Source organism: Chlorocebus sabaeus, chromosome 5 (assembly GCF_047675955.1).
Source record: "Chlorocebus sabaeus isolate Y175 chromosome 5, mChlSab1.0.hap1, whole genome shotgun sequence".
In the NCBI taxonomy this organism is placed as follows: domain Eukaryota; kingdom Metazoa; phylum Chordata; class Mammalia; order Primates; family Cercopithecidae; genus Chlorocebus; species Chlorocebus sabaeus.
The window spans coordinates 54,779,291-54,792,950 of record NC_132908.1 but is presented as its reverse complement, the minus strand read 5'-3'; the positions used below and the strand labels follow the sequence as shown (position 1 = coordinate 54,792,950).

Sequence of the window (13,660 nt, the reverse complement as noted above, 5' to 3'; positions counted from 1 at the left end):
ATCCATCCATCCATCCATCTACCCACCCACTCATCCATTCACCCACCCACTCACTCATCCCCCAATCATCCATCCATCTATCCACCCATCCATCCATTCATCCATCCACCTGCCCACTCATCCATCCACTCACCCACTCATCCATCTGCCCACTCACTCACTCACTGATCCACCCATCCATCCATCCACCCACTCACTCACTCATCCATTCATCCATCCACCCATCCAACCATTCATCCATCTACCCACCCACTCATCCACCCACCCATCCATCCATCTATCTATCCATACATATACCCATACACCTATCTATCTACTCACCCATCCATTCATCCTCCCATCCATCTACCCATCCATCCATTTATCCACCCATCCACCCACCCATCTATTCATTCACTCATCCATCCATCTATCCACCTATCAATCCACCCACCCATCTACCTATTCATCCATCTATCTACCCATCCATTCGTCCACCCATCTATTCATCCATCCATCCATCCATCCATCCATCCATCCATCCATCCACCCACCCACCCACCTATCCATACCTACACCCATTCATCTCCCTATGCATTCATCTATCTGATAAACAAGTGTGAGGAGGAACAACTCAGTCATTTGGAAACTCCAAGCGTTGACATATTCATCCCCCTCATCAGGCCCTCATAAGCCTGTGAGGTGGTGGACAGACAGCCCTGGGCCCATTTTCTGGATGCAGATGCTGAGATCCCTTCCCCAACAAAGGCGCTGGAGGTACCTTCTCAAAGCGGGCCTGGATGAGGTTGGCCTTGTTGATGAGCCGCTGCTTGAAGTCGCTGAGGCACTCATCCTTGAGGCGCACCGCCTGCCAGCGTGTTAGTTTCTCTCCTGGCGGGAGCTGGGCCAGGAATGGCGCCAGGTAGTCCAGCTGGGTCTCCACCTGCCGTAGGTGCTCTTCATGCATCATGTGCTCCTGTAAGGGTGAGGGGCAGTCAGCTGGATCAGCAGGAACTGCAGACCTCTCCAGCTCTGCATCAGCAGTGTGCCAGCACAAAGCCAGACCTCACAGCCAGGTCCCGGTGCATGGCGCCTCCAAGACAGGCCTTAGAAGGGCCTGCATGCTGGTCTCTGGACCTGTGGGTTGTTTTTTTTTGTTTTTTTGTTTTTGTTTTTTTGAGATGGAGTCTCGCTCTGTCACCCAGGCTGGAATGCAGTGGTGTGATCTCGGCTCACTGCCAGCTCCGCCTCTTGGGTTCACACCATTCTCCTGCCTCAGCCTCCTGAGTAGCTGGGACTACAGGCACCTGCCACCACGCCCGGCTAATTTTTTTGTATTTTTAGTAAAGATGGGGTTTCACCGTGTTAGCCAGGATGGTCTCGATCTCCTGACCTTATAATAAGCCCGCCTCGGCCTCCCAAAGTGCTGAGATTGCAAGCGTGAGCCACTGTGCCCGGCCTCTGGACCTGTGTTTACTGGTGACAGCCAACTCTTTTTTTCTTACATGAATTTGTGTCTCTCTACCTGAGCTTTGGTTTCCTTCTCTGAGGATCTGACAGGATCATGTCTATAAAGCACGCAGCCTGATGCCTGACAATCCACAGCAGATGCTTATTCAGTCAATGGTAGTGGTTATTAATGATGTTAGTTAAAAACTGCCAGTAACTCCCTTCACTTTTCTTTTCCACCCTGGGGACTGTGTCCTACATCTGCAGACAGGGGGTGGTGAAGTTGGAGACGTGGGGGCAGACACCTTCCCCTGGGATCTGAGAACGGTCATCTGATGCACCGTCCTGCCTCACGATCCCCAAACTATTTTTAGAAATCTCAACTTGGTTGGTGAAAGGGATTCAGAAGCCGGCCCTGAAAACCAGGTGGGGCCTTGCAACCTGCGGGTGTAACCCAAATGCCCTCCCTGTGCTGGAGAGCAGGATTGCTCAGGCCTGGAGCCAGAGGTAGCTCACTGGGGCCACTGACCCAGGGTGCAACCTCAGTGGGAGCCCTGAGTAGAGGTGGGCACATAATTTTAATTCTTTTCCCAACCACAGGCCTTGGCTTGGCTACAGCCCCTGGGGATGGGGGGAGACCTTGCCCAAATCCCAGGTACTCTTTGGGATGAACCATAGAAACGGTCAGCTCGGCAGCAAGGATGACCGCATGGTATCAATAACCGTATCCCCCACAGAGGGTTTCTCAGCAGAATCCCTCATGGTCCCCACCACCCTGGAGGCCAGGGGGGTCTAGGAAAAGCTGGGGCCTGGGGAAGGGATTGGGACTGACCATGGCCTCCCGATATTCCTTGCTCTTCTCATTCCGCTTGGTGTCATAGATGGAGATGGTCAGCGTGTGCGCCGCCTCCTCTTCCTCTCGAAGCTTCAGGATCTCCAGCACCTGAAATGAGAAGTGCTGGAGGGCGTGATGAAGACACCCCCGACTCCTGTAACCCCAGCACTTTGGGAAGTCAAGGAGGGCAGATCGCATGAGTTCAGGTGTATGAGACCAGCCTGGGCAAAATGGAAAAACCCTGTCTGTTAAAAAACAAAAACAAAAACAAGAAATTAGCCAGGCATAGTGGTGTGCGCTAGTAGTCCCAGTTACCTGGGAGGATGAGGTGGGAGGATCACCTGAACCTGGGATGTACAGCCATCATTGCACCACTGCATTCCAGCCTGGGTTACAGAGCGAGACCCTATCTCAAAAACAAAGATACCGCCCACCTGCTCACTCTCCCATAGGACCCTACCTCCAGCTCTGACTCCCAGACCTGATGTCTGGACAGCTTCTCCTCCCTCTTCAGGTGCATCATGGCCTCGTACTGGTAGAGCAGCTTCTTGGTGTGCTCCATGGGCTCCACCTGGGACAACAACCACCTCGGTAACACAGAGAGGCTGCCATGATCGGCGCATAGGACCACCTGGGTTCAAATCTACCCCTGCCACTTTCTAGCTGTGTGACCTCGAGCAAGTTGCTAAGCCTCTCTGAGCCTTAATTTTCTCACTTATAAAAACACAGATAATAATAAAAGAGAAACTGAAGACTCAGAAAAGCTGGGGACTGTGCCAGGAGAGTGAGGGTTTGACTAGGAAGGCTAGCCCCTCAGAGGTGGTGAGAATCTTCCCCTCCCCCAGAGCCTCCCTAGGATCTGAGGTTTGCCCTGACCAGGAGTGGGGAACATGAGGAGTCGTCTTAGCCTGCTGAATTCTCTTTTTTTGGTAGAAAAGGGAAGATTTTCAGAGGAACTGCAAAGAGAAGGGTCCCCAGGTGGAAACTTTTGGTTTTCCCAAGGGGCAAAGATGAATTTCGGGGCCAGGATTCACCAGTGCCCGTCCAGGTTCTCCCACGTTGCTGGAATAAGACAAAGAGCTCCGGTTCCTCCTACACCCGACCCCTGCCCGCCGTGGTCCCCATGCCCACCTCGAAGCTGATGCACATGTCGGGCGTCATGATGATCTTGTTGCCTTTGCTGTCCACCTCGGTGCGCCGCAGGAACTCGCGCTTGGAGGCTGTGATGTGGTCGTCGCGGCAGTGGTAGCGCAGCTGGATGCGCTCCTCCGCCAGCAGAAACACGCGCTCTGCCACGTCCTCCTCCGCGGGCTTCGCTGGGTTGCGGAAGAACTGCTCTGTGATTTTCTGGGAGGCGAGAACAAGCAAAGGATGAGGGTGTGAGAGATTTCTCTGCATGCCCGAAGGCAGGAGCAACGGACCTTCAGGGCCCTGGAGTCTGGGGTTGTTTGGAGATTCACGTGGAATAGCCCCTCTTAAGCAGACAATGGATTTCGTGGGTTCTCATGGACAGGCCACTCCAGTCCCGTATGGTGGTGGGCCCCTCCTCAGCTCCTTCAAGACTCTGCTTGCCTACCTCAAGAGATGGGAAGCTCACTACCTCTGCAGGCAGCCTACTCCATTGCTAGACCCCTAGACATCCCTTACTGCTAGAAAGAGCTTCTTTGCATGCTGCCATTACACACAGTTGCCAACTAAATTGTAACGATATGGAGGGGAAAATGCACAATTTCATGTTAAGTGGGTAATACAGGGACTATAATTCCCAGGTCCCTATCTCAATTACATTAGAAAAAACTCTCAAAACCAAATTTATAATCCATGGTAATATATGAGAGATGCCATTCTGAGATATTTTTGCTTTTCTCTACATTCTTACATGTTTTCCAAATGTTTAGTCATGAGTGTGTATTTTTGCATAACAATAAGGAAATAACACATCCTTGGCCCCATGGTTGAGGGCACAGTCTGGCACCAGACAACCCCAGGATGGTACATTTGGTGATACGATTTGGCTTCGTGTTCTCCCACCCAAATCTCACCTTGAATTGTAATAATCCCCATAGGTCAAGGGCGGGACCAGGTGGAGATAATTGAATCATGGCGGTGGTTTCCCCCATGCTATTCTCATGATAGTGAGTGAGTTCTCCTGAGATCTGATGGTTTTATAAGTGGTTTCCCCCTTTGCTCCGCACTTATTCGCGCTCCTGCTGCCCGGTGAAAAGGACTCTTCTGCCATGATGCTAAGTTTCCTAAGGGCTCCCCAGCCATGCGGAACTGAGTCAATGAAGCTTCTTTTCTTTATAAATTACCCAGTCTCAGGTATTTCTTAATAGCAGCATGAGAACAGACTAATACATTTGGTAAAATGCTTCGTTCATCATTGGTGCCCTTGGATATGTCTCAGGCCTTAATGCCACCCCAGAGCCAGGGCTCTCACCATTCAGAGGTGACATCAACTGCCAGAGAAGGAGGGCGACCTGTTCCCAGCCCCGGCGAGCTCTTACCACAATGGGCCGGGGGTTTGACTCTGCACTGCTCAGAGCGAGTTTCTTGACTCGGGGTCGGAAGTTGGCATGGCGGTAGGAAAGGAAGTCTGGGCGTCCTTGATAGTACTCTGTCATTGTCCTGGCTGTCTCCTCCCGCTTTATCAGGCCATCCACACGGGCCATTTCATAAAACTCAATGACACGGTCCATCTCAGGTTGCATGGACTTGTAGGAGTGCACTGGGTGGGGAGCAGGAGGTGGGAGGAGACAGCTACATGAGCACTGGGAAGTATGGCTGCTGGCTTGATCGCCCAACCCCAGGCCCAGGGAGAAGACAGCCCCACGTTATGGATGAGGTTAGCTATGGAACCAGTTCCCTATTGCTGGGTGTTTAGGTTGTGTACAACTTTTTCTGATTATTACCAACACCATGATGAACATCTGCATTGCGCATTTTTCATTCTTGTCCATTATTTGCTAAGAATAAATTATCAGCAATGGAGTTGCTGGGTCCAAAAGTGTACAAAATTTTTGAGATGGAGCCTTGCTCTGTCACCCAGGCTGGAGTGCAGTGACACAATCTCAGCTCACTGCAATCTCTGCCACCTGGGTTCAAGTGATTCTCCTGTCTCAGCCTCCCGAGTAACTGGGACTACAGGCACCTGCCACCACACCTGGCTAATTTTTGTATTTTTAGTAGTAGCAGGGTTTCACCATGTTGGCCAGGCTGGTCTCAAACTCCTGACCTCAGGTGATCCACCCAAAGTGCTGGGATTGTTGGTGTAAGCCACTGTGCCCAGCCAAAAGCGTACATGTTTTGTGGTCATTATCAATATTTTGTCCAACTGTCCTCCATAAAAGTTCCAATTTGCTGTCCCGTCAACAGTGACACAGAGTGACTATTGCTGCCACACTTGTTCATACCCAGTAGTACCATTTTTTTCATCTTTGCCAACATGGGGGTTATAAGATGGGTCCTTTATTGGTTAGGGACCTTATTAGTTTCTTTTTTTCAATATCAACCTCCAAATGAGGTTGATCATTTTTAAAAATGTATATTACCCCATACTTTTCTTTTGTAAATTTCTTGGTCAGGATTTTTTTTCTTCCTTGAGACAGGATCTCTCTCTGTCACCCAGGCTGGAGTGAAGTGGCATAATCTCGGCTCACTGCAGCCTCGACCTCCTGGGTTCAAGTGATTCTCCTGCCTCAGTCTCCTGAGTAGTTGGGATTACAAGCATGTGCCACCACTCCTGGTTAATTTTTGTATTTTTTGTAGAGATGGGGTTTCACCATATATCTCAGGCTGGTCTTGAACCACTGGGCTCAACTGGCCACGTTGGCCTCCCAAAGTACTGGGATTACAGGTGTGAGACCCTGTGCCCGGCACTGCCTCCTTTAAATGTGGCCTCCATCGTGTGACCTCATGGTGAGGTTCTGGCCTGATTCCAACCACTGAGCGGGCATGTGGTGCCCCCTTCAGCTTTCCTGGAGGAGCATTTGTCGCATTTCCTTAGATTTTCTGAGCTTTCCCTGACCTCCCACACATCGGGTTTGCTGAGGGAGGCAGGGCAGCTTCTACTGCTGGCTGCCCAAGAATCCCTGTGTAATATGTATGCTGGTTCCTCCCACCACATACCACCTGCCACAGGGTGTGTGAGGCCTCTACCCCAGGCTCCTGGCCGGCCCAGGAAAAGGGAGCCACGTACCGCGCAGAGCCTGGGGGTGGCCAGGTTTGAAGTAGTCTATCTTCAGGTCTGTGGTCTTGTTTATGTGTTTCAGCTCCAGCATGTCCTCCCGGTTCTGGTACCACTCCTTTATCTCCAAAATATTGGTACCTGTGGGGCCGATGGATGTTTGCTGCAGCCAGGCCAGCTCCCCTAGTCTTCAACCGCTACTTACTCCAGGCACACAGAGGCCAGCAATGCCCCCGGAGAGAGTAGAAGCCACCCCCGCCCCTGGGCGGGCCTGGAGCCATGGCCAGAGCAATCCCCCTTACACTCCAGGTCCTCGTAGGTGGTGAGGCGGCTCACAAGGCCGTTGCTGTTGAGGTACGGGGCCCACTTCTCCAGCTTTGCCCTCTTGTACTGAATCACCTTCTTCCCATTCGGGCAGCGGGTCTCAAATGCTGTGGACACAGTCAGCTGGGGTCTATCCTTCCTAGTTTGGGGGAAGGGAGGGCCAGCCCTGCCCAGCCACTCATTCATCCACTGCCCGTTCTCTGTATACTGAACTCCTCCGGCCCCAAGCCCGATCCAGGGAGGCCGAGGAGAATAATCACCAGGGGTGGCTCCAGCCCTAGAGGGGTTCTCAGGCCAGACAGAAGCACAAATCCACCCAAGAATGGGATTTGAGCCCCATCAGAGGGTGTGCCCCGCAGCCAACCACACTATTCCACTGCTAGGCCTTTGCTTGTACAGGTCTCTGCCAGAAACACCATCATCCCCTCCTCCTCTTGTTGGACTGACTCCTTCAGATCCTTCAAAACTTTGCCCAGGTGACCTCTAGCCTACTTCTGGTACCCCTTTCTGCTCACCCACCCCCAGGCCCTAGCCCCAGTGCTGGGCTGGGTGCACCTCCTCTGGGTTCCCGTGACACCCTCTCTGGCACTTCCCACCCTGATGAAATGGCCCATGCCTTCCCCATAGGCCTGGGTGCTCCCTAGGTGGGCACCAGCAGATATTGACATGGAGCATGACAGTCCCTGCCCTCCTGCCTTCTCTACCTGCCCCTCTCCAGTCCTGAGACCCCCCGCACCATCTGGGCACTGCCCGTAGCCTCCTCTGGGTAGAAGAGTGTGAGAGGGGAACGGGCTGGGTTCCCAGGCCTTGCTGCTGCCCACACGCCATCATCCCACACATCCTCACTAAGCTGCATCGCCCTGTGTGCCTGACTGGTGTCAGGGCCTCGGGGTCAGAGCTGAGTGCTTGTGGCAGGAAGGGAGGAGGGAGGGAGAGAGGGTGCAGCTGAAGGTGGGAAGGGTGGAAATGTGGAGCACGGCATTCCCTGCTGTGTCCCCCCCGCCTCACTGCTGCTGCAGACCTCTCTGGAGGCCCAGGAACTGGATCTGGAGAGGGTAAGTAAACACACAAATAGAAAATACCTTCCGGGGAGATCTCAATCTGTTCCACCCACGAGTGGGGCATGTCGAAGCTCTTATCCTCATCCTCCTTGCCCTGATGGGAGAGAAACGGGTGGGGGAGGTGGTGTTGGTCAGGGCCTTGAAGCAGAAGTTATGGTCCAAGCTCTGTCTCTGCCTGCAGAGCCAAGCCAAGGTGGTCCGTTGGCTTCCCCAGGGGAACTGGAGGTCATGAGCACGACTCATGATGTGGAAGAGGAGGAGTCTACTCTGGGCAGGGAGCTCTTCCCTATACCTGCCTGGCTTAGCACAGCAGCACCCCCTGCCCTGGCTGCAGGCCCTTCGTGATTAGAGAGGTGTTTCTGGAGTCAGGGCACCCAAGCCCCACCCTCTCTCCAAGACCAGCTAAGGGGTCCTGGGCAAGTCTGTTAACTGCTCTAAGCCTTAGTTTTCTTAACTGTAAACTGGATCTTTTAGGAGGATTAAATGATATAATGTCTGTAAAGGCCTTGGGACTCTGTCTGGCTGACATTATTATTATTATTGTTGTTGTTATTATTATTAGAGATGGAGTCTTGTTCTGTTGCCCAGGCTGGAGTGCAGTGGCATAATCTTGGCTCACTGCAACCTCCATCTCCCAGATTCAAGTGATTCTCCTGCCTCAGCCTCCTGAGGAGCTGGGATTACAGGCATGCGCCTACCACACCCAGTTGATTTTTGTATTTTTAGTAGAGATGGGGGGGCGGGTCTCACCATGTTGCCCAGGCTGGTCTCGAACTCCTGACCTCAAATGATATGCCCATCTTGGCCTCCCATAGTGCTGGGATTACATGCATGAGCCACCGTGCCCGGCCTATTATTGTTTCCTCTCTGAGCCTTAATTTCCCCATTTGTGAAATAAGGCCTGATCTAGATAAATGGTCCTCAAACTAGATAATCACAGAAACTTGGATAAGACTTTCTCAACTTAAAACCTTTTTTCCACAAACATTGCTCATATGTCTGACACCTGCTTATCTAATTGTGACATTTTGCAGGGGACAAAAATGGGTGAGCAGTCAGCAGTTAGTATTGTCAAAAATCTCCAAGACAGCCAGGTGGGTGGGCTGTCACCAGGGGTCTGTTTTTTCCTGGGGGTCCATGACTGGGCTCTGACTCTTTGGGTTGCCCTCTGTCCATCTTTGCTGTAACGAGGGCTCTTGGGCCAGGGTGGACCAGGAGACTGGAACTGTTTATTAGCCATGCTGGCACTAAGCCAGCTGCCTGCAGGGCTGGGCTCTCAGGCCCTGGCTGGTCCATGCCCCACGGCCAGCAGGGGGCACCTATGCCCAGATTTAGTGCACACAAGATGTCCCCAGTCTCTGGAGATGAGGACGCTGAGAACATTCAGCACCCTTTTCAGGCGGTCTACACTGCTGTGCCAAGCACATCACATCAAGCAGCCCCAGGAGGTAGAACAGAGTTACCACTGAGAACCCAGACTGTGGAGCCAGACTGTGTAGGTTCAAATCCCAGCTCTGTCACTTACCAGCTGTGTTGCTTTGGGTAAGTGACTTAACCTCTCTGTGTGTGAGTCTTCCCATCGGTAAAATGGGATCATATTAATCACAGGTGGTAATACCAGTGCCCACCTCACCAGGTGGCTGTGGGGATTTTAACGAGTTACTTCAGGTTAAATAGATACAACGGATCCCAATGCTTAGTAAGGACTATATGAGTGCTACCTTTTACTTCGGGCTGAATGGCGTCCCCCTAAAATTCATAGGTTGAAGTTTTAAGCCCTGAAAGTTACTATATTTGTTTTATTTATTTTTCTTATGTTATCTTTGTTGTTGTTGTTGTCTTGATCACTTACTGTTTGAATGATTATAGAGACAGGGTCTTTAGAGAGGTGATTAAGGTCAAATGAGTTCAATTAGAGTGGGCCCTAATCCAATAGGACTGTGTTGGTTGGGCATGGTGGCTCATGCCTGTAATACCAACACTTTGGGAGGCCAAGGCAAAGGGATCTCTTGAGCCCAGGAGTTCGAGACCAGCCTGGGTAACATAGCAAGACCACGTCTCTCTGAAAAACAAAAATTAGCCAGGTGTGGTGGTGTGTGTCTGTAGTCCCAGGTACTCAAGAGGCCAAGGTGGAAGGATCATTTGGGCCCAGGAGTTCGAGGCTGCAGTGAGCTATGATCGTGCCACTGCACTCTAGCCTGAGCAACAGAGGAGACCCTGCCTCAAAAAAAATTAAAAAAAATATATATATATGACTGATGTCCTTATAAGAACAGATTGGGACATAGATTTGTACAGAGGGAAGACAGTGTGAAGACAGGGAGAAGACAGCCATCTACAAGCCAAGGACAGGGGGCTCAGAAGGAACCAACCCTGTCCACATCTTGATCTCAGACTTCCAGCCTCCAGAACTGTAAGAAAATTAATTTCTGTCATTTAAGCATCCCCATCTGTGGTGCTTTGTGATGCCAGACGAATGCACCTATTAGAATGACTATGAATACAACTATGACCCTTCTGTCTCTATTTCACATAAAGGCGGAAACTGAATTCCGAGAAGGGAGGCTGGTGATGTGGGTAAGGCCCTGGCCAATGACTTTCAGAGGAACTGACAGAACAGACAAGAAAGGCCTGGCAGCGTGTGGGGCTCATGATGGCTACTTGGGATGGAACTGAGAACAGCCAGCTCCGGGACTCCCAGGGGTCTTATGACCCCACTCTGCAACTGTCTTTTTCTAAATTTATTTTTATTTTTATTTTTTGTGGTAGGGTGGGGTTGCCCAGGCTGGAATGCAGTGGCAGGAACACAGTTCACTGCAGCCTCGACCTCTCAGTCTCAAGTGATCCTCCTGCCTCAGCCTCCCAAGTAGCTGGGACTATAGGTGCATGCCACCACAGCCAGCTAATTTTTACATTTTCTTGTAGAGACAGGGTCCCATTATGTTGCCCAGGCTGGCAAGGGGCATCTTTCCAAAGGAGCAGGGCAACTCCTGAACAAGGTGGATGATATGGGGGGCAGAAGACCTGACTTCAAGTCCTGTCCCTTCTCTAACCCACTGGGAGGTCCTGGATAGGTTACTGGCCTTTCTGGGCCTCAATGTGCCCATCTGTAAAATAAGGGAATTGCCCAAGCCTTCCTGCTTTGAGGAACGGATCATTGGTCTACGTGGGCCATCCCCCACTGCCACACACACGCTGCTGGGGACACTTGTCAGGCTCCCTGAAGCCTTCACACACATTCCCTTGGTTCTTGAGCTGCTGAGACTCACCAGATTTTCCACATCATCCTCATCGTTTATCCCACTGTCATCTTCTTCAGTCAGGGACAGCTGAGACTTATCAGTCCCCAGGAGCATGTACTCCCACCTCACAGGGTCACCCAGGTCAAAGATCAAGTCCTGTTGGGGATGAGGGCAGTCAACTGAGTGCACCCCACGGCCACCACGCCCCCATCTGCTCCATGAGGAGTTGGGAGACGGCTACTCCAGGGCAGAGAAGGGACCTGGACCCAGGGCTTAGAGAAGCAGAACGTCAGTCCCAGGTGGCTCTGAGAGTCCACGCCCACCCTCCTCATCCCAACAGGGAAACTGAGGCCCCGAGGGGAAGCAGAACTCCCTGCCCATCATTCAGCCTCCCTGTGAGGACATCTCGTGCTGGCCCCTATGAGAGACCACGAGGCTCTCTGGCCTGGGCTAGACCTGGATGTGTAGGTCTTTCCGCGTCAGCGGGGCAGTGCTTAGAGCCAATGAAAACAAACCAGCAAGATTTGATGGTAGAAGGGTCTAGCACCTCCCAGAAAGCGGAAGGTTTTTAAAAAAGGATTCCTCCTGTTTATTTTACCCATGCCAGGAACAAGGGAACTAGGCAGGCACACGTGGAGGTTATACATAAGAAGCAGGTGGACAGCCAGGCATGGTGGCTTGTGCCTGTAGTTCCAGCACTTTGGGAGACTGACACACAAGGATCACTTGAACCCAGGAGCTCAAGACCAGCCTGGGTAGCAAAGGGAGATCCCACCTCTACAATTTTTTGTTATTATTTTGTTTATTTTTTTTTGAGACAGAGTCTCACTCTGTTGCCCAGGCTGGAGTGCAGTGGCGTGATCTCGGCTCACTGCAACCTCTGCCTCCCAGGCTCAAGTGATTTTCCTGCCTCAGCCTCCTGAGTAGCTGGGATTACAGGCACATGCTAATGAGCCTGGCTCATTTTTATATTTTTAGTAGAGATGGGGTTTCACCATTTTGGCCAGGCTGGTTTCGAACTCCTGACCTCAAGTGATATGCCTGCCTTGGCCTCCCAAAGTACTGGGATTACAGGCATGAGCCACTGTGCCTGGCCTTTTTTTTTTTTTTTTTTGCCAGTTCATGGTGGCACGCACCTGTAGTCCTGGCTACTTGGGAGGCTGAGGCAGGAGGATCACTTGATCCCAGGAAGTTGAGGCTGCAGCGAGCTGTGAACACACCACTGTACTCCAACCTGGTAGACAGAGTAACACCCTGTCTCTCCAAAACAAAACAAAACAAAACAAAACAGCATGTGGGTGGGAATTTCTCCTCTATGGAGTGTGTCTGCCACCTCTTTTCTTTCTTTTCTCTTTTTTTTTTTTGTTTTTTTTTTTGTTTTTTGAGACAAGGTCTCCCTCTGTTGCCCAGGCTGGAGTACAGTGGCATGATCTCGGCTCACTGCAACCTCCACCTCCTGGGTTCAAGCGATTCTCATACCTCAGCCTCCTGAGTAGCTGGGACTACAAGCGCACGCCACCATAGCCCAGATAATTTTTGCATTTTTAGTAGAGACGGGTTTCACCATGTTGGTCAGGCTGGTCTCAAACTCCTGACCTCTTTTCACCCAGCCCACCTGAAGCCTCAGTCCCCTCAATAAAAGTGGCTCATCTGTCAGAAAATTCCTAGAAGGTGGGGAGCACCTCACATTCTAATCAACACCTTCCTAGAGCAAGGTGTTCTCCCCACCCTAAATCATGTTCCAGAGGAAATCAAAGGCTGCAGAACAGCTGCCTGGAGGGGTGTTAATATTAAGCTGTCCTGAAGCCAACACTAAGCCTAGTACTCACTGTCATGTGTGAGTCCTGGGAAGGCTCCTGAGTATTTCTCTGCCCTAGCTGGTGGGTGGAGGGGAGAGAAGTAGGGGGCATAACAGAGGAGAGTGGGGGAGAGAACTGCTGGTAGATGTCACAGTGACTGCAGACAAAGCTTAGTGGGCTTAGTGGATAGCAACACGACTGTATAGATATTTGCCGCCTTTCACACTTTTTTTTTTTTTTTTTGGAGATGGAGTCTTGCTCTGTCACCCAGGCTAGAGTGCACTGGCGCAATCTCGGCTCACGGCAATCTCTGCCTCCTGGGTTCAAGCAATTCTCACGCCTCAGCTTCCCAGTTAGCTGGGATTACAGGTGCCTGCCACCACACCTGGTTAATTTTTATATTTTTAGTAGAGATGGGGTTTCACCATATTGGTCAGGCTAGTCTTGAACTCCTGGCCTCAAGTGATCCACCCACCTTGACCTCTCAAAGTCCTAGGATTAAAGGCGTGAGCCACCGTGCCTGGCCAAGCTACTTTCACTCTTGGCCTACATTTTGTTACTTTTGTAAACCAGTGTAAGCAGTAGTTAGATATTATGCTTTGTTACTTTAAGTTCTATTTCTTTAGAAAAAGAATAATTGAATGGACAACGGCCACATCCATGTGTCCAGGGTATGTTAGCACCAGGCAGTCACTCTGTGGATGCCTTACCATCCTCCTCCAACCCCTCGCTATTTCAAGGTTCTTTGAAGAAACAAAGCAGCTGCTCCAATGTTCGTGTAGTGG

The 13,660-nt window shown here is 51.3% G+C and overlaps 1 protein-coding gene across 1 annotated transcript in view; it reads right to left on the bottom strand.

The window, feature by feature from the left end:
* The window catches only part of DRC7 (dynein regulatory complex subunit 7), a 35,891-nt gene that overhangs the window by 4,120 nt on the left and 18,111 nt on the right, over window positions 1-13,660 (bottom strand). Inside the window, exons 7-15 of the mRNA XM_073015418.1 lie at window positions 11,104-11,232; window positions 7,856-7,928; window positions 6,752-6,880; window positions 6,462-6,590; window positions 4,771-4,991; window positions 3,395-3,610; window positions 2,724-2,834; window positions 2,261-2,371; window positions 761-955 (exon numbers count right to left, since the gene is read on the bottom strand). Coding sequence (XP_072871519.1) covers window positions 761-955; window positions 2,261-2,371; window positions 2,724-2,834; window positions 3,395-3,610; window positions 4,771-4,991; window positions 6,462-6,590; window positions 6,752-6,880; window positions 7,856-7,928; window positions 11,104-11,232 — 1,314 coding nt within the window. The remainder of the gene's footprint in view (window positions 1-760; window positions 956-2,260; window positions 2,372-2,723; window positions 2,835-3,394; window positions 3,611-4,770; window positions 4,992-6,461; window positions 6,591-6,751; window positions 6,881-7,855; window positions 7,929-11,103; window positions 11,233-13,660) is intronic.